The sequence below is a fragment of the Strongylocentrotus purpuratus genome, unplaced genomic scaffold (genome assembly GCF_000002235.5).
Source record: "Strongylocentrotus purpuratus isolate Spur 01 unplaced genomic scaffold, Spur_5.0 spur5_scaffold_11, whole genome shotgun sequence".
In the NCBI taxonomy this organism is placed as follows: Eukaryota; Metazoa; Echinodermata; class Echinoidea; order Camarodonta; family Strongylocentrotidae; genus Strongylocentrotus; species Strongylocentrotus purpuratus.
The window spans coordinates 29,591,367-29,613,091 of record NW_022145596.1 but is presented as its reverse complement, the minus strand read 5'-3'; the positions used below and the strand labels follow the sequence as shown (position 1 = coordinate 29,613,091).

The following is a 21,725-nucleotide window of genomic DNA, read 5'->3' as shown; positions in this document are numbered from 1 at the left end:
AAACAAAGACAAATGCTTTGAATGTATAATCGCATTATTGTACCCTTAGAAATGATTTAACCTAAAAAGATTTAACCATTTATGCTTTCTTTTGGGAGTTTGGTTGGGTTTGGGGGGAGTTTTGGTTGGGTTGGGGTGGGGGTGGCAGAGGCTTGCTTGTTAAAAGATTTTCAGATGTGCTCCTTCCCCTTCCATTGGACCCATCCATAAACATAAGTAAACAAGAAGCAATTACATCTTCGATAAAAAGTGTGAAATTAGGAGCCCAAATGGTATTGGATGAATGCAGGGTGGCAGATGCATGATGATAATTGGATGCTGATAGTATTAAAGGTACTATGTCCCTTTTGCAGCCAACCTCACATTCTGTAGAACTTTGCAGGAATTATGAATATGTCATGTATGTCCTATCTGTGAAATTTAAACGTTAGCAGTGTCCTCATATTCAAATTATGCAAGGAAACCCGTCTACTTGCTAGACTTCACTGTCAGACACTATTGAGTGACTGACTGGCTTTTTTTCTTCTTTAGTAATAACATACATGAAAAGAGTTGTAAAGGGTACATGAGCATTTGTCTACATCAATAACCCACTTCTTGTGATGGCCAAGATTAAAGTGATTGAATCTTTGCTCAGCATAAAACGTATGACCATTCGGTACAATTGTCTGAAAATCAAGACTATTACTTTTGGGCTCTATAGCTCTAAAGTCGATTTGACAACTAATAGTCATTATTTTAACACTTGGAGACATTTTCAAGCCCCACCTTTTTTAGGGAAGTTCTAAATAAGTGTTTTCTTTCAAATGCAGTTGAAATTTTACTTTTTTCATTTTTTTGGCCTGCAAATGGGACATAGTACCTTTAAGGGCATTAAATCATGCTCATATGATTCTAAGCAAAAGAAATGGAATTTCTGAAGAAATGTAGAGACATATTTGTGACTTCAACAACAGCTCTGTAGGTAATCTTTTGATATACAATGTTCATCCCCGGAGGGTTGATGTACATGTATATTTATCAATTATAAATGCAAGTGTTTTTAATTCCATCTTGACAAAATACAGGTCTTGGGGATGCCTTGTGTGAAAAGAGATGCAGAGAAAAAAAGTATATGGCGCTATTTCTGGGTTCAGCATTGATCCTGCTGATCACTTGATATAGCCGCCCCCGTATCAAATCCCATCTTCAGATGATAGCGATATAAAAGTTTTCACTTGTTCTGCAGTTCCACAAGAAATATGCAGTTGCCCCCAATGTGTCACATTATACAGGTATGAGTGAAATGATAGGTTATGGAGAAAAAAAGAGAGTAATTTAGCATCAAACTGACTGGGAAGAAAACAATTTGAGACCTCTTTGAGTAATTCAGACTAATTGATATATTTTCTGAATAAGGATGGGGAATGATAAAGTGAACTTTAAATGTAGGTGAGGTCTCAAATAAAAAGAAATATAGGTAGATGACACATTTATAGGTTAAAGCATGTTGACATAATTAAATGCAGGATACCATTTTGATATGTCATAGGGCATAAATCCCCCCTACAAATTATGAAAAGATCAAGAGTTGCGCAAAATGGGCGCAATCTTTGCCATTTCATCCCTGTCTTTGGCAACAACAATTAAGTTTTTTTAATTAAAATGGACTTTCAGAGTTACATTTTAATTGTTTCTTGGAGAAAAAAAAATCACCAGTTTAGTGTCAGGAAAAAGGATGTACATGCAGCCATTCTTTGAAAGTACGCACACATTGTTAAAGATTCAAAGTCTCAGGCGAGATTTGACGCCCGTGGCAAGGAAGAGGTGAAGAAGGTCCATTGTATCCAGTGAGCTAGGCATCACAGCAATACTCTGGCCTCCGGGCATTCAATGGCCATTCATGTATAGTATCTTAACCTCTATGGCACTCGATCGCATGGCTTCATTATATATACAGGTTCTCTCACACAAGGCTGCAAATGATACAGTGAGCACAGGTAGACTACCAAAGAGGTGCGTTGCCCCTGTCGAACATCCTTGAAGAGATTCTCACTAATTTGATTCGGAAAAATACAGGCGGCACAACTTAGGTAACCCAATCCACAAACTGCGGATCTTGTTCTACCACATGAATAAATCATCGACACCTTGGAGCGCAAGACATACTTTGCGTGATTCAACAAAAAAAAGTAGTGCACTTCGGTGAACTGTTTTTATCCGCAACACTAGGCACATACTGACAATGTCTAAAGAGAGCGAGTTTCGAGGGAAGTTTGTAAAAAGAAAAAGAAAAAAAGTGCAAATGAGAAGGTGTTAGGGTACTGGGAAAGTGCTGAGATTCAAGTGACAGTGGAAATGCAAGTTTTAGCAAAACCTCAGAACGATCAAGGCGGGTCACATCACTGATGATAGCTGTAGCTGAACACCTGAAGATTTCAGAGGTAAAGATTTTGTTTTGAGATCTAAAGTTTAACTTTCAAACATACACATTATCAACAAGGATGAACTTTCATGATTGGTTTTAACAAACTCTTGTATGAAAAGCTTGAAACTAGGATATTCATCTGCCACTATACTTACCGCATCATCGACTGCTACTCCAAGGATCCGCTTCCAGATTTGACCCCTGAGGCCACTCGGGCAGCCACTCTTGGCGTACTGCTGAGCCACTGCTGTGTGGTTGGCTTGGATGACACGCCTCCCAAGCTTCATCCTCTCTCCATCAAACAACTCTGTTAAAAGACAAAACAACTGAATGAAATGACAATAAAATAATGATGATAATAATAATAATAGTGGGTTCTTGTATAGCGCTCATTTCAGTCAGATTTGACACTCCTGGCACTCCCGATTATTACCCTTGCTTTAGCACAGCTGCCATACAGCGCTCTAGCATTTCAAGGAATAAATTCCTACCAGGTACCCATTTACTTCACCTGGGTGGAGTGCGGCAAATGTAGATCAATGTCTTGCCAAAGGACAATGATGATGATGATGATGATGATGATGATGATGATGACGATGATGATGATGATGATGATGATAGTGATAATAATAACGATAATAATATATTATTATAATATAATAATAAAATAATAATAATAATATAATAATATAATAATATAATAATATAATGATATAATAATACAATAATATAATAATATAATAATATAATAATATAATAATATAATAATTTTTTTATTATATTTTTTTCAATGATTGTAACAAAGTTAAAACCAACAATGGATCAGTAAAGACCCATGGAAAAACTAGATATGATGTGAAATTAATCTGCGATCCATGTTTTTATTCATATGGAAGAGAGTAAGAGTGCATTCACCATATTTCGTTCCAATCTGCTTACCACCTGAACTTTATTGAGTTTCTTCTAATTCCCTCCATCTTATTCTAGTCATGGAAATTGTACAAACTTGTCAACAAGTTTGCTTAGGTATATAATTGTAAGATCTTGCAGAAAAAAATCCACTTGAAAAACTTTCTCCTTACTTATCTTTTATAATAAACATTGTATTGACGATATACTGAAAAGACTTTAAAGATTCTCTAATTGAACTGGATGTATATACTATAGTGCATCAGCTCTAAGATTCTTAAAACCACAAAAGGCATTACAAAGTCGTTGTCAAATACAAATACTTCATTTAGTTGCTTTAAGCATGACAGTTGCTTGTAGACAGACAGTGTATGTTGACCACATATCTTTTAAATAAGAGAGACGATTGAAAATGCAATCAGAATTAGCCAGCCATACTTACGGTATTGCACTTTGTATTTTGTTAAGGCTACAATAGATGAAAGGACACATCATTGTGGTAATCATTTGCTTTTGTTTTATACACTTGTTCTGTCCATCACTGTTAAATGCATTACAGGTTCTGAGGATTGTGTGGTTGAAGGCAAAGTGTAGGGCACAGTTAGAATATAAATGAACTAAAGTCTGATAATTAATGGCAGGGTTGTGGAGAAGGTGTAAGCAGAGAGCACTTGAAGAGAGACAAGAGTCTAAGACATGATACAACAGACAAAAACAGACGGTGACAGACATGCACATGCAGCTGAGAGAAATTGAAGAGAGAGAGGGGGAGGGTGTGAGAGGGTAGGAGAGGGTGTGAGTGAAAGAAAGAAAGAGAGAAAGAGAGAAAGAAAGAGTGGGGAGAGGAGAAAAGAGAACATGAGAAGAGAGATAGGGAAGAAGAGAAGAGAGAGAGATGATTTAGAAAGAGAGAGAGAGAGAGAAAGAGAGAGAGAGAGGAATGAAGGAGGGTGGCAGAAAATAAATAAAGAATAAAGAGAAAGAGAAAGCTGAAGGAAAAGGGGGAGAGGGAGAGAGTGGGAGAGATAAATAAAATGACAACAAAACAGATAAATATATTACTGAAATTGAAGAGAGAAAAATGAAGGTAAAGAGATTTGTTTTAAAGCTCTACGGAGAGAGAGGGAGAAAAACAAGCACAAACACTGATCCACCTATGTCCACATGGATCCATATAGTTCTATCAAGAGATGGAAAAGACACACAATGACACACTGTAGCAGAAAGATAGTAAAAGAGGGAGGAGGGAGGAGGGAGGAGGGAGGACGGAGGAAGGAGGGAGGAGGGAGGATAGGTTAATAGGAAGCACACATGCGGCAAATTCAACCAAACATGACGATAAAACTTTATTCAACGGCAAATATAGTAGTCATTAACCTTGGAGGGTAGACTCAATATTACCTTTCACCGGTCATGAAGAAAATTAAACATCATATGTCATTTAAAATAGAGCTATTTGCCGGTGGATCAAAGAAAAGGGGTGAAATTAAACATAATACCGTGCTTCTGTACCGTATCTGCTGTAAGCCAAAAGGGGGATAACGCAATGTTAAAAGCAATCATGCGGTACACTTAGATACCGGCAGAGAGTAAATTATCAGATGAAAAGAAACTTAGCCTAAAGTTCAAGACTATAAATAAACAACATGGACTTATAGAAATAGAAACTGTAAATTTTCTTAGGAATCACAGTAGTTGTCCAGACCCATAAGCTCAACATTTTTCTCTCTATATCAATGTGTTGTGGTCTCTATACAAACTTGATTTTGGCAAGATTTCTTAATTTTTTCATATCCTTTTGTTTAATCAACCAATCAACTGCATTAAAAAAACAATTAAGAATTAATCTACGATTATGCTTATTTTCATCCCCCCCCCCCCCCCAGAAACAACTGTATAATTTGACATTCATTTCAAAGGCGAACTTTATCACATTGTCACCTTGTTTAAATGATGGCCATAATTTAAAGTCATATTTTCAAGATTTGAGAAATCAGAGAAAACTGAACCAAACATAGAATAAATTATATTAAAAAAATATATATATGATATGACTATTGAAATACAATTAATGCTATTCTGTTTCATAAGAGGATTAGATTATTCATTTACTTTGGGTTTTCTCAATATTATATGTATAGATATATATATATATGTGTGTGTGTGTGTGTGTTTTTACTTCACACGCTCGACTTAGACCATTATACTAACTGGGTATAAGCAGCATGAATATGTTCAGCACATATTCCATTTAATAAATGTGGATAGCCTTGTGAAAAGATGACTTGGGCAAAATATAATTTTCTTCAAAATGTGACTTATGCCATTATTTTAAGAAGGTAACAACATTACAAACAAACAGAATTGAATAAGATGCTCACGTACATGCAAATATTATTACTTCAGAAACGTCTGAGTAAGATGTCAAGATACTCGCCATGTACAGTGTAAATCAATTTTTTTTAAATGACTTTGGCACAAGCAGACATGCTCAGAATTTCAAATTTCTCTAGATTGGAAAATTATGTGTTAAATTTTAATACAACTGGGGGTGACAAATAAGAAAAAAGACTGAGAATAGAGAATTCATCGTTTCCAAGTCACATCAATATGAGTTATTAGCATAGGCATACAAATTCTCGAGAGAAAACTAGCTGGAAATCATCTTCACAGACAAGCAATACTCAAATTGGCAACTATGAAACTGGCTGCCCTGGATGTCTAGCTCAATTATTTCTTTTGTTGCTCATCACTCATCTACTTTTTATTATATATTTTCAACCAAAATCATTTGGTCTGTATCATTACGGTTGCTTTCCTATCAGAAGGGGACAAGCACACGTTACCGGTGAAAACAGCAACATTGAATAAAATTACAGAAAATCACAGGGAAATTACGGAAACAGCAAACATTTTTTGCACTAACACATTTTGAGAAATTTCCAAACTTGTTTGTTTTGATGGCTGAATTGATAAGCTGTTACTGTTAACAATATGGGATTGAAATATTTTGTAATATATAATATTTATGTCTGTATTAAAGTAAACAGACAAACAAATATTTTAAAAATACATTTGGAATGCACTTTTCTTCAATATGTACATTTGCTGCCTCCACATTTATTTAAACGGTTGGGCACACAACACCCTAGTAGTTTTGTGTGTTGCGAAAATATATTTTTTCCCTATTTTTTTCCTATTTTTTCCCTATTTTCTGGAAATGCAGACTATTTTTTCCCTATTTCCTTCAAGAAAATAGGAAAAAAATAGGGCTATTTTTTTCCTATTTTTGAGCACAAACTATTTTTTCCCTATTTTTTTCACCTATATTTTTTTTCAGACTATTTTTTTCCTATTTCCTATAAAAAAAACAGGAAAAAAAATAGTCCTATTTTTTTCCTATTTTCAAGTACAAACTATTTTTTCCCTATTTTTTTCACCTATATTTTTTTTCAGACTATTTTTTTCCTATTTCCTATAAGAAAACAGGAAAAAAATAGTCCTATTTTTTTCCTATTTTCAAGCACAAACTATTTTTCCCCCATTTTTTTTACCTTCAACTTTTGTGGACTATTTTATTCCTATTTTTTTAAAAGAAAATAGAAAAAAAATAGTTCTATTTTTTCCTATTCTCGAATACCAAACTATTTTTTCCCTATTTTTTCACCTTCATCTTTTTCAGACTATTTTTTGCCTATTTTCTCAAAAAAAATAGGACTATTTTTTCCTTATTTTTTCATCTTAATCTTTTTCAGACTATTTTTTCCCTATTTTTTCACCTTAATCTTTTTCAGACAATTTTTTCCCTATTTTTTCACCTTTATCTTTTTCAGACTTCTTTTTACCTATTTGCGAGTACTATTTTCTTCCTATTTTTTGCACTTAAATTTTTTATGACATGATACAAATTTGTAAACTATTTTTTGTCTATTTTCTAAACTTGCATATTTTCATTGTTTATGACTGGCATCCTATTCAAAAAGCCCGCTTCTCCTGCCATTATCTCTGTTGTTCATTTTGCGACTTATTGGTTGTTTTTAGCTGTGGGGTCACATATTGAATAGTGAGCTCAAAGATGACCAAAAATAAACAATGTGTAAAAAGAAAATGTACGAAATTTCAATTTTGTTCCTTTATTAATATTCTTGATTTTATTTACAAACTATAGTAGTGACTAGTGCACTCAAAGATAACCATACATAAACCATGTGTAAAAAGAAAATGTACACATAGAAATTTCAACCAAAAAAAATCTCCTTTATTAATAGAAAAAAAAGCATTCGATCGAGATATTCCCGTTCTATGTGTGCGCAAAGTTTCAACGTAGAGGACAGTACGCAAGTACGTAATTTGAAAATTACCCGTTATTTTTTTTCACTGCTGTGCGCATCGGACTTTTGCTGATTTTCGTTCATCAAACACGTCTCCAAATCACACCAAAATGTCTTCCAGCAATTATTCTAGCGATGAAATTTCATCAAGAGATAGTGACTCCTCATACTCCGATGCCTCCTTATCCCATTTTAGTGATTCTTCCCAAGAAAATGAGCCCGACAAATGTTCAAAATATTACTAGTCCCACTCGTAGAGAAACGAGTTTGTTGTCGAATTACGGACCATCGACGAGCGGAACTGGCCCCAGAAAACAGCTGAAAAGGTACGTTTATTTCTGAAACTTAATTATATTATGATATATATATTTTTATTGTGTCTGTTGTTGAATATAATGCTACTTCATAGACATAATAGGCCTATAGAATGTTATTTTACGTATCAATATTCCCATGTACTAGTGTTGAGGTTGTAGACTACACAACTTCTTAGTGAAGTGTAGTGAATCTCCAAGTGCAGTGTAGTGTCTGTTAGTGAATGAGTGAATGTAAACAAACGTGATTACAATAAATCCACGTAAAAAATTTCAGATTTTGTACCATTACTACGTCTGTCAATTATTTTGCCTTGCATGATATAATGTTTTGATGTGGTTTTAGGCTAAATTGTATCTCAAATTATTTTTGTAGGAATCAGAAAACACAACCTGCTAAAGCACCACGCAAGAAGAAGAGCAAGTCTTCCAAGTCCGAGAGTGTGTCTGCGAGGTATGTCCTTACTAAGTAGAAATCTAAATCTATTGTTGATAATTTTTTTGGGTTTATTTATTTCATGTTTGTTAGTTAAGATCTGACATCAAAATATTAGAGTAGTTTACCTCATCATTATGCTAGAACAATAATTTGCAGGTGGCACAAGTTCTACCTAGATCTACATTATTTTTCTCTTTCCTTTTTATTTTTTTCTTCAACAAATTGTTCCTTTACTATTTTCTTTTCTGTGTTTTATGTTTTATTTTATGTATGTTCACCCAATATATCTAAGAATAAAATAACTCTAATTAATTGCCTACCTGAGTGGTTTACATTTCATGCACCTTGACAGCTCTTTGATGACTCCGTTGTTTCACCATCCGTTCGTCGTCAGCCTGGCATCTTTTTTGCTATCATACTTTTGTACACACATGTTCTGTGCCTTTGAATTTTTCATTATGAAATACATAAATACTTGTACTAAGTATTAATTGCATGTTCATAAATGTACCAATGCATGATTATTCTAACCCCCAACTCACATTTCATTTATATCTTTACAGATCAATTGAAACTAATCAAGCTACAATGTACATGTAACGTACAATCACCATTTGATGCCTGTGAACAGCATGACCAACATCTGTATCCTTTACATTAGTATTTGTTTCCATTTTATTATGTAATTCTTATGTCTAATCATTGAGATTCATAGGCAAGTACAACATGTATGTGTACACAATGAGTGCCTGCATATTGTGAAGATAAAGGACCATAAGACCATTACTTATGATACATGGTAATGATGGTATACTTTGTAAAACTATTTGAAAATAGTAGCATGTAAGTCTGTCATTTATCTCAATGACATGACATGTCATTGATTTTGTAGTAAGTGTTTCTAGATTATGATGATTGTATTAAGATTTTGACAGTTCAATTGAGATTGAGAAAATTATGTAACATGTCAACTGTACAATAGAGCATGCATGCATTTTTGAAAAATCTGTTTTATGATTTATTTTATTTTGTTATCTTTGTAAATAACGAGAATTTTTTTTTTACTTGTCATGATTTTCTTGAGGTTTGAAAATGTTATTACATTATTAAGAGCACTTTGCAATTAAATTGTAATAAAAGAGACAGAAAACAACACTCTCATGTCAAGAATACTGCTTTATTTGGTTACTAGTGAGGGAGAGAGCTTGTGATCGCCTGGCATATCCACATCGGCTCAGTAATAGTCCTGAAACTCACCTGAATACTTTATTTGAACAAAAATAGAAAGCTACATTCTAGGTGGATGATATTTTTTTAAGGCGGAGGCATATAGGAGACGCAGTCGCATTTGTCTTGTTTTTTTTTTTTAGAGTATAATCATAGCAAACCATGAACAACTCTATTACTACAACATGTACACTACAGTACTTAACCTAGGATGGTAAATATCAGTTAAGTTCTTTTATTTATTTGCTTACATGAACACACATACTATACTAAACTCATGTCATTGTGTTTACCTCTCGAAAATAAAGTACATGTATTTTATTTGACACGTTCCCTTTTATTCTTTTTGTTTGTTACAGTCCACTGCCATTATAACGAGGTGCTCGGGACCAAGCCAATTTCCTTGTTAAAATGAAATCATGTTATACTCAAGTTACTGAACACATTGGTTTGTTTAAAATTGGGACTGATGAGAATTGCCTGATAATAAAATCTTGGTGTATCCATGTTCGTTATAATAGGAGTGGACTGTATAACATTTTCCATATACCCATTGACTATTTTAAATGTTCGACTGAATGGATTGGACTGAAAGGATGAAGTGAATTTGGCAAACTGAGTAGGTGCATCGGTGCAGAGAAAAGAGCTGTAGGAGTAGGGTGACTATTCTACAGTGGAAACTTTTGACAATGAGGTCATGTGCAACCAAGAAATCTTAACCCCCAAAAGCTGTTAAATTACCTTGTCATTTCAGGTATAACTGATCTCTTTATATCAAGTTTGCACTGTATGATTTAATTGAATGTACAGAGTCGTTGACTGGATGTGTGAGATGGTAGTGCTTGAGAAATCCATGAAAGTAAAGGATGAGTGACCCCCCCCCCCCTATTTCCTGACTATTTTTTTCTGATTTCCTCACTTATTGTCTATTTTTTTCCTATTTCCTTACTATTTTTTTCCTATTTTCTTACTATTTTTCCCTATTTTCTTACTATTTTTTCCCTATTTTCTTACTATTTTTTTCCTATTTCCTTACTATTTTTTTCCTATTTTCTTACTATTTCCCCTATTTTCTTACTATTTTTTTCCTATTTTCTTACTATTTTTTTCCTATTTTCTTACTATTTTTTTCCTATTTCCTTACTATTTTCCCCTATTTTCTTACTATTTTTTCCCTATTTTCTTACTATTTTTTTCCTATTTCCTCACTATTTTTTTTCCTATTTCCTCACTATTTTTCACTGTCCACTAGCACCTAGTTATCACTATTTTTTTTACTATTTTCTTCACCATTTTCAACACTATTTTTTCCCTATTTTTTTCCTATTTTTAGGTCTGAAAAATAGGAAAAAAATAGGAAAAAAATAGAAAAAATTGTTTCAAACCTATTTTTTTCCTATTTCCAAAACTATTTTTTCCCTATTTTTTCCTTTAAAAAAAATAGGGAAAAAATAGAAAAAAAATATATTTTCGGGACTATTTTTTCCTTATTTTTCCCCTATTTTTTTCCTATTTTTTTACGACTGGGGCAATACTACTTTTAGTTGTCAAAATTTGATTAATTAAATTGAACTTAATTCTACAGGAATCTTTTCCCTGTCAGTACCAGAAGCCTGATAAAATATATATTTTATTTCTCATTTCAATATTTTATTCATTCTTGCATATTTAATTATTGTATTTTTTCTTCTTCCTGGGGGAGGGGGGGGGGCATAATCACTCACCTCCAGGGAAATCTGATGTGTCATCTACACCCGTCTGCCTCTGCTTTGGAGATAAGACCTTATACTCCTCTTGCTGCACATGGGGTATTAATGAGAGAGAAAACCCAATTAGAAATATCAAATATTTGCATAGAACTCTCAAATCACGTCAAGTATACAAGGACGTGGTTTGAGTGACAAGGCCAATTTGAGCAAGCTTATTCAAGCTTTGATTTGGATGCTTGTGAACGATTGATCGAAATCGCTCGCACGGACTAATTATGCATTGAAAAAGTAAGATAAAAGATCAACAACATTGCAATGACTCTAAATTTGTGAAATTGTAACCTTCTCATTTACAAGAATTTACATGTATCACAGATAAGCGTTGTTAGTGTACTGTAAGTTATTATCCATAATATCAGTTAGGTATATATATTCATTTTTAAAGGGGAAGTCCACCCTGATTGTAAGTTGGTTTTTTTGTAGAAGCACAAAAACCAGAGGCAAAGATCAATGAAAGTTTGAGAAAAATTATATTAAAGGTAAAGACCAGTTATGGTCATGCGATTGCATTGTGAAAGAAACATTGTGGAATCAATCAGAAAAGGTTGCTCCTCTAGCATATAAGTATTGGTGTGTACTGCAAGGTTCTGTAATCATCAAAATGATAAGAAATTTAGCCCAGTCTTCGTAGAGTTACAAGCACTGTACACAGAAAGATGTATATGGGACTATATGCACACGTGCGCGACCCGTGTGTTTATCTCTCACAGACCATAGATAAACTAATTTACCAAATATATCAATTAGTAGGCGGTTTCCTAAGAAATTTTTTATCATCATGTACATGCATAAAAGTCAAAACATATTCTTTCACATGATTGGTAATAAGAGCTTCCCTTTCAATTTTTTAAATTGGGGCGTTTCCAATACTGGTCTTTACCTTTGAATATAGAAAGTTTTGGATTTAAATATTTGCAATCGATCAACACAAATTGGCATCATCTGAGATGCATCTTGCCAACACCCCTCCCATTTGCTCCCTAAAAAAAATCATATCATACATGCACTCTGTATATCATCATTACAAATATGTTTTTACACAGCCTCTGCATAAAACAAATCTATTCCTTCACAAAAAAAATTTTGGTTCAGAGCAAATGGGAGAGGAGCCCATAAGATATGTCACAGCATTACCAATTTGTATTTGATTGATAACAACGTCTAAACTTTAAAACTTTCTTGGTTTTTTTATAAATCAGATTTTGCTCAATCATTCACTTAATTACTTCTCCTATTTTCTACATTTACTAAAACTAACTAAATATCAGGGTGGACTAACCCTTAAAGGGGCTGTAGCATGACAAGACTAGGTGTCTTTCCCGTCGCCTGACTCAGGCCCAATCGGGCATATTACAACTATGGACGACACGACCGCAGAATTCATGTACATGCAACATATGCGAAACCGAAGCGTGAGGAGAAATTTGGTCTGTGTGCGAACGCTAGCACTGATTGTTAATCAAGTCCATTCATTTATGTGCAGTTGTCCTAAAGAAGTCGTAGATGGCGTTAACCAGTATTTGTGCCATGCTACACCCCTTTAAAATATCCTGACCTTGAACCTAATTTACAATCATTCTTAAGTACAAATAAAATGTAAGGCATGAAAGTCAAGAGCTTCAGCAAATATTGATTGAATGGAATAAACATTGCTCTCAGCAGATGTTCATGATGAACATCACGCAACCTGGTACCGCACGACACAAATTACGTATAATCTACTTATAATCACCTTGTGTATAACAAAAATATGCATTTCTGGAAAACTGTTTACTATGAACAAAATTGCAACTATACTTAAAAATCAACTTAAGGCAACTACAATAGCCTTGTCAATCACTTTTAGAAACGTGCATATATTACAATGAGGTATTCATACATTATCCAAAGAATTCCAAACAATATTTCTAGGGGATATACACGTACTATAGCTATTGAAATTACCCTGAGTTGGGTTTTTTTAAAGTAGTTTTGATTGTGTTTATGATATGGAAAACTGCCAAATGCAGGTGCTCATTATCTTGTGAGACCGAAGGCATTAGTTCATATCTTTCTATCAACAAGCAAAGCTAGTATTACACATGTAAGTTCACCTTCAAATTTGCTTATTATATTATTGTAAAACACTTTCACATTCTTCAACAAGAGAGGATTATTCTACAAACACCTCACCGCACAAAAACTCGGTCTCAACCTCATATAAAATGCCTGTAACATAAAAAATTACCGTTCTCTATGGGTTTAAGTAAAGATAAATAAAAACAAGTCAGGTAAAAAATAGTGTTTGTGATCTGCACAAAAGCTAATCCTCCCTAGAGTCCTCAGATTAAAAAAATATGATATGATTTCAGCCGAAGGAGAAGATGGATGTTTGTCATTTGATATGGGTCAAATTTCCCTCGAAGGAAAGCCAGAAGAAGAGGAGAAAAGGGCGGAGATAGGTGTTGACAATCATCCATGTTGTTTTGTGCGGCTATACATATGATTCCAGAGTATTACTTTGACTTGCATTCCCTTGTGGCTAAATAATAGGCATTACAATTGCATTAAACAGGGGTTAGAGAAGGTTACAGTAGTTTGGCATTTTTAGCCAAAGTGAAACTGAGATAATTAATCAACTTCTGAGGGGAACAGGGCATCGTTTTGGGTCTGAACAACAGGTCTGAAGAATTGGAAGCAATATATATTGTTTAAGTATTCATTTTTGTTTTTGTTCATTTGATCTAGGGGGGTTTCAGAGCTTTGAAAGGATCTAAAGTGTTTTAAAGCTGGCTGATGTCAGCTTCGTGAATAGAATAACATGAATTGAGGTAAACTAAAAAACGTAGCACTGTTATGAAGGCAGGTTAAAAAATTACAAATTACAAATTAATATAAGGGGTCATTAAGCCATGTCAAATTGTTTGCTCAGTCCAATAAACAATGCAAAAATAAAATCAAATTCATATTGGCTCATGTCTTAGACAAGTCACAAAACATAACCTTTTCAAATATCTAATCATAATATGTAAATCAATAATCATATTTTTCATGACCCATAAAATGCACAATTGAAACTGCTTGAAAAAAATAAGTGTGAATTTAGAAACTGTGTTTAAGGAACCTCAGAATAAGGATTAAATACCAAAATAAAAAGATAGATGTATATTAATTTGAAGCACATGTGTCATGTGGTATATATGCTATATAAATGAGTTCAAAGGCATATTCTATATAAATAACACATGAACAGAGTAATTCAAAATTTGAAATTACATAAGTTTCTATACCTAGTGGAGATTATACCAAAGAACACATAGGATAGATAAGTTTGAATCCCTGTATTCTCTTTGTAATCATTTGTCAATACGAGGATTCTTTGAAAAATAAAAAGAGTAATTACAAATGAGGTATTCTTTATGAATGTCTGCATAGAGGAAGTTTATAGTAAAACCTGCTTTAGCGGCCACCTGTATAAAGACGACCTGCCCTCTAGCAAATGCTCCTGTGACAATTTCATTCATCAAATTAATATATAAGGTTGCAATTATGGTTAGAATATTTTTAGGTTATGTTAGGATTAAGTATAGCATTCGATCCAGGGTTGAAGTACAAATATTATGTTAGTGCAGGAATTTATTTCAGAACAATGATCACAGAAGTAAACAACCTGCACCATACAATTATGAATTGGAATCGCTTGAAGGAGATACTTCTAATAATTTGAATTTATGTAAACAAAATAGTAATTCTAATTCAAGAAACTGTGTTAAGATCCTCGGGATACGAAATCGACACCAACATAGAAAGATACAGGGGCACATGAAGCCTACTTTCCTCCGTGCCACATCATTAGATTAAAAGGCATGTTTTTAGAAATAACAAGTGATTCTATCATTGGAAATAGCATCAGTCTCTAGATAGAGGGAATAATACCAAAACAAACAAGAACGATGGATGTGTTTGCATCCAAGTTTTCTTTGTACCATATAACTAGAGGGTAATTTCAAATTTTGAATTATATCCTCAACCTCTAGAAATTGGAACTTATACAGTGAACCTGTAACTCAATGGTAATTTACGGAAACCTTGGATTACGCAAGTAATATTGAATTCAGTGAAACGTAAACATAGATTATATGAAAATAGCTTAAAAAGACCTAGTGTCAATCATAAAAGAAAATATTTAGATTATAAAAATAAATTAACAAATATCATAAGAGCGTCAAAGAGGAAATATTACGGGTCTTGTTTTATAACTTAAAGAATGATATGAAAAAAACATGGTCGCAGATCAATATGATACTTGGCAAAAAGAAACAGAATAAACTACCTCAAAATATGTATCACGGAAATATAAAAATGAGTAGTAGGAAAGATATTGCAAAAGAGTTTAATACATTTTTTATTGACATAGGTAAACAACTATCAAAATCGATTCAAACACCTAATTACTCTTATGATAAATACCTTGTTAACCCAAATTTAAATTCATTTTATGTTAAATCAACAAGTATTCATGAAATTATCAAACTGTCTTCTCTGTTAAAAAATAGATAAGTCAAGTGGACCTGACTGCATTTCACCTAAAGTTGTTAAAAATTGTATTCATTTTTTTGTTAATCCATTGTGTGACATATTTAATAAATCTTTAAATAGTGGAATCGTCCCAGATAAATTAAAAGTTGCCAAAATTGTACCCTTATACAAAAAAAATGATGTTAAAAATATAGAAAATTATAGACCCATAGCCTTGCTTTCTGTTTTTGCAAAACTGTTGGAAAAAGTAATGCATAAAAGGTTATATGATTATTTACTGAAATATAATGTTCTTATTTCAGAACAGTTTGGTTTTCGTAAAAACCATAGCACTGATCTGAGTATTGTGAATTTTACTAAAAATATTCTACATGAAATTAATAATGGAATGTTTTGTTATGGATTGTTTATGGATCTATCTAAGGCATTTGACACCATCGACCACCATGTTTTACTTAAAAAACTGTACCATTACGGTATACGCGGTATACCTCATCAGTGGTTTTCTGATTATTTGTTTAATAGAAAACAATATGTGGTGGTCGATGGTGTCAAATCTGATTATATGGATGTAAATACTGGAGTTCCGCAAGGATCGGTTCTCGGACCACTTTTATTTATCATATATATTAACGATATAATCAGTTCATCCAAATTACTTATGTTTTCATTATTTGCTAATGATACGGTTGTATATTATACTCATTCTAATGTAGCATGCTTAGTTTCTAATTTAAATGAAGAGTTAATAAAATTGAATGATTGGTTTAAATGTAATAAATTATTTTTGAATTATGAAAAAACAAAATATGTAATTTTTCACACAAAGAAAAAGAAAGTTCCAAATGTCACCAATCCTGTTAAAATAGCGAATGTAAATATTGAACGAGAACTAAGTGTTATTTGTTTAGGTACTAATATTGAAGAAACTCTAGATTGGAAATGTCATATTGATTATGTTTGTTCTAAAATTTCTAGAAGTATTGGTGTTTTATCTAGACTAAAGAATTTTCTCCCAAGGAACATATTAATGAATATTTACAATGCAACACTTCTTCCCCACTTAAATTATTGCAATATCATTTGGGGTAATACTTACAAAACAAAACTGTTCAAGATTTATATGTTACAGAAACGTGCAGCTCGGTTAATAACAAATAGTCATTATATGTCTCCAAGTTTACCATTATTTATTAAACTGAAAATTATTCCTGTATATGATTTGATCAAACTTAATACATGTATATTTATGTTTAAATTTCATAAAAACCTGTTACCATCTGTTTTTAATAATATGTTCCAAACAAATTCTTCTGTTCACAATTACCCCACTCGTCAACGTCTAAATTTACATCACCCACTCTGTCGTTCAACTTTAATGTATAATTCTATATCATTTGTTGGGGTACGGGAGTGGAATTCCTTGAATTATGACCTAAGATCCAGTTCTACAATTACCAGATTTAAATCAATGTATAAAAAAAGTATTTTTCAATCCATGGTTGAGTAAGTACTTCTCTTTCCCATCTTTTTTCTACTTTTATCTCTTTCTGCCCTATTTTCGCTTCCTTCTATTCTTTCTCTGTAACCTTTATGAACGTGCGTGTGTGTTGATGTATGGGTGCGTACTTGTATTATTTAAGTCCTTTACTTTGTATTGTTAATTTATGTGCATTATCCTGTTATTGTTTGTTTGCAGGGCCCCGATTACAAGCAGATTTCTGCTTCTTAGGGGTCCTAACCATTATATTGTATATTGTATATTGTATTTTCATTGTAAATTGTTTGCATAGAAAGACCACCTGTTTATAAAGATCACACTTTCTGTTTCCCATTATAAGCAGAGATCCCTCATTGAAACACATATTATTAAAGTAACCTGTAAATAAAGACTGCCTACAAAGACTATTGTATGTTTGGAGCCGGGAGGTGCAGGTAAACTCATGCACCCTTCTGGCTTTGAGCAAGGAGTTACTCCTCACTATGAGCAAACATTTCCGTACTTCAGTAGTCTTTATATACAAGGTTTCACCAAACAAAAACAAAATTGGATGGCTTTGATTCCAAGTACCCTCGGCAATTGATAGGTTAATTGAAGTTTCCTCCAATTACCATATAAAATAGCAAACTGGCCAAGGGACCCACACCCATCCAATCCCATTTCATCATAACTATCAGCTATCAATCATCTGTTTAGAGCCAGAAGGGCATTAACTCTTTGGCAAAGTATATTGAGCTACTGCCTTTATAGCAGATTATATCCCACATACTAAGAATCATGCTCTACGATTGGTCAAAAGTAAATCACGTGATGAAAATAGTTCGCCCATTATTGATGGGAGAAGCAAAAAGTTTGTTACACTGTGTAGATAGTACTACTATCTACACAGTGCAACGCACTTTTACTGAATATAGAGGTACTATCTACACAGGGCAACGCACTTCACTGAAGATTATCCAAAAGCGCACTAAAACAGGCGTAATTAAGCGCGCATTACCAATGAGCGCAATTAAAGAAAACACATGCACGCACCGTACCGTCAAGGGATTGGGTTAAACTTAAACTTTTTTGGTGTGAATTTGGGCCTAGGTGTCTTTTATGTAGATGCATACACGTTCTTTTCTTTTTGTAGTTAAATTGTTTTAGATGTGGAATATAAAGCAAATAATCCCCTTTTGGTTTCAGGCAATGGCAAACTATCACTTCCTCGTCGATCAGAATGTATACGCTATCTTTCCTCCGCTTCGCTTCGGAAAGATAGCTACATCCAGATCGCCTCGAAGTGATAGTTTGTCCCATCACCTTCACCAATGGTAATTATTTGCTTACTAGCTAGGGACCCACACCCACCCAATCCCATATCAATCGTCTGTTCAGAGCCAGAAAGGCAATATAAGTATATGAGCTACTGCCTTAGCAGCCTGGCTAGGGACCAACACCAGCCCAACGGCAATCCCATTTCATCATAGGCCTAGTAACTATCAGCTATCAAACGTGTGTTGAGAGCCAGAAGGGCAATAACTCTTTGTAAAAGTGTATGAGCTAATGCCCTTCTTGCTCAAAACAGATGAAATGTGAGTCATGTTTTATGATTAATTTTAAGCCACATCCATCCTTTTCTTGAGCGATTCAAGCTCATGGATGTTTTTATTTCTAGAAAATAATCAAGCAAGAGGTAAACAGCCTTTAGGAGTGTGGGTATATTGTTCAAATTGCAAAATGGGCAACCAACTTGGGTTGTAGCTCTTTTATAAATGCTATAAGTGTAACCCAAGAGATGTTTGGTGATATAAACTGCTACTGCCTTGTAGGAGAACCTCAGAAACAACATTGCTATAATAGGAGCTTTTTTACTAGCCAGATATTTCAAAAATGACCTTCCAAATTCAGCACTATCATAAAACAGGGGAAACAAGCTCTTGCAACTTTACAAAGTTTTGACTGTTTATGTAATGACTTATTACTCGGCCAATGAAAGCAAAGTAATTCCTGAATCCTGATGATAGAGAAGCACTCCATCGTCATCAACATCTAACGCAGTATGTGATGTGGCATAAGTTCTGACCATTTAGAATATTCCAATGACCAACTCATCAGCCAACTCATTAAATTTATATATGTAGACGTAGATGCTGAAATATATACAATATACAGAAACAAAGTCATCCATTCTCTCCAGAGAAAAATTATCAATGGGGTGCAATTTTGTGAAATTTTTATTAACATTTAGATCCTCTCTATCTATACCATGAAGTATTATAATCATATTCATAGGGTAGATCAATGAGTCATGGAATATGCCCACATATTCTGACAGATTTCACCTTATTTGATTTTCATGAAAATGATGTGCAATACATTACACATGTAAATACATACATGTATATACGTGAATAAATTTTCACACTTATCCCTCAAGTAGAAGTACCCTGTAAAGACCCTATCCGTTAAACATACAACTTTATATCTATGGAAAGTTGAAAAAACATAGAATAAAAAACATTTTCCCTTCAGTATTGCAAAAAAAGAAAATGAAAACATAATTTTCTGCATCCCTCCAAATTACGGGTCAACAGGAGTAAAATTTGCTGCAGTCAGGTGACAACACAACATGTGGACCACTTTGGCCCGTCTATATGGCTGAGGCAATGAGCTGTGCTGATTAAATTCAAAGCCGATGTGAAGATGCGTACAAGAAAGATGATGCCACCAAGTTGATGGCTAGTTTCTAGGTAATTGACAACTTCAGATTTTCTAGCTTTCCAATTTTCAGGCAGAAAGTTTTTACTCCACTGACAGTAATTTATATTACTGCAATCTATGGCTTAGCTTTCCGGTGATACATAATTCATCTATTTCATTTTCACAACTAACAGGGTCTTTAAAATACGTTTAAGGTGTAAATTGAGGTTTCCTTTTACAAAGAAAGGGGAAGGTCAACTCAAGAATTGGGGTAAACTGATCTCTTTTTAAAATCCTTTTTAATACAAAACAGGCAATTTTCATTATAAATAGATCACACAAAGAAATGACAATTTAACATGATGAAAAGGTATATGTTACAGTGGTATTATTCTGTATCTTTATTGTTAGGTCAGCAAAATGTCTGTTTGGACATATTCACGCTAAATTTGTGATGAAAGAGCTAGTTCAATAGGACTTGTTCAGGGATGAAAACCGGGGAATGTTTAATGTATGCTCCAACAACAAATTCTTCTGCAGTCACCTACAACAGGTCTGCAAACACTTTAGTCGGATTCTCAACTTCAACCCTGGCCCATACATAGAGCCTTATCCCTAAACCTAAATTGAACCTAACTTAAAATACGATCAAAACCTAAGATTTATCATTACATCTTTGATGGAATACATGTGAACATCAAGCAATGTTTACATGAGGGTGCCAGACCACCAAAAGGTTTAGCAAAATTAATTTATTTTAGTTCTTTTGCATATATAGGTCTTGTATTTCGCATTTAAAAGTGTTTGATCACTCAGCTATTTTATTTGCATTCATATACATCAATGAGAGTTAAAGGAATAATATGATCCACTCTTGACAGCTTAACTGAGTGGGGGAATTTGCATTTCTGAAACATGCTAACCTACCCATTAGTACTATCAATTTAATTTCAAAGTAGGAATTTATAAAAAAAAATATTGATGTACAAAAATGCATGGCAATATGTCATGAAAGTTGAACTTTGACCTGAATAGAGACTTATCGAGAACCAGAGTAAAGACAGATATGCTTACATTAAAATGGTAGAGAAAGAGATAAATAAATAAAGTAAACATCTAGAAAAGAAAGAAAGAAAGAAAGAATGAAAGAAATAGAGAGAGAGGGAGGGAGAGATACAGTGACAGATACAAGCATACAGACAGACAGGGGAAGAGAAACAGAATAGATAAAAAAAAGAGCTAGTGACAAAGATTACCAGAACAACAGGATAGAAAACAGAAATATTTGATCAGTCAAAACAAGTACAAGGCTTTTGGAAAGAAAAACAAGACCCGGCAATATAATACGACGAAAGGCAAGAAGAAATCTAGAAAAAAATCTAGAAAATTAGAAGGGAAATAATGTAGCTCAGCCCTTGTGAAAGCGCCAGCCGTCTGGGAGCAAATATTAGCGGAACATGTGCGTGACTAGATGGCATATCTGATGTTGGAAAATAGTACTGGAATCTGAGATTGGGTAACAAAAAGTCATGATTTTTCAAAAGGTTAGCACTTCTTTTCTCCTCTCTATCTCTCATGCTTCACCAACAGCGCAATTTCCTCCTCATAAAGGCTCAATTCTATCCCCT

The 21,725-nt window shown here is 33.6% G+C and overlaps 1 protein-coding gene and 1 long non-coding RNA gene across 2 annotated transcripts in view; one reads left to right on the top strand and one right to left on the bottom strand.

The window, feature by feature from the left end:
• Window positions 1-825: 825 nt before the first annotated feature.
• The window catches only part of LOC764874 (TBC1 domain family member 19), a 59,072-nt gene continuing 38,172 nt past the window's right edge, over window positions 826-21,725 (bottom strand). Inside the window, exons 8-9 of the mRNA XM_030981132.1 lie at window positions 11,352-11,424; window positions 826-2,714 (exon numbers count right to left, since the gene is read on the bottom strand). Coding sequence (XP_030836992.1) covers window positions 2,452-2,714; window positions 11,352-11,424 — 336 coding nt within the window. The 3' untranslated portion in view covers window positions 826-2,451. The remainder of the gene's footprint in view (window positions 2,715-11,351; window positions 11,425-21,725) is intronic.
• LOC115922329 lies at window positions 7,736-9,391 on the top strand. The gene is made up of 3 exons (XR_004063430.1): window positions 7,736-7,973; window positions 8,338-8,415; window positions 8,964-9,391. It is a non-coding gene; the product is annotated as an uncharacterized LOC115922329 (long non-coding RNA).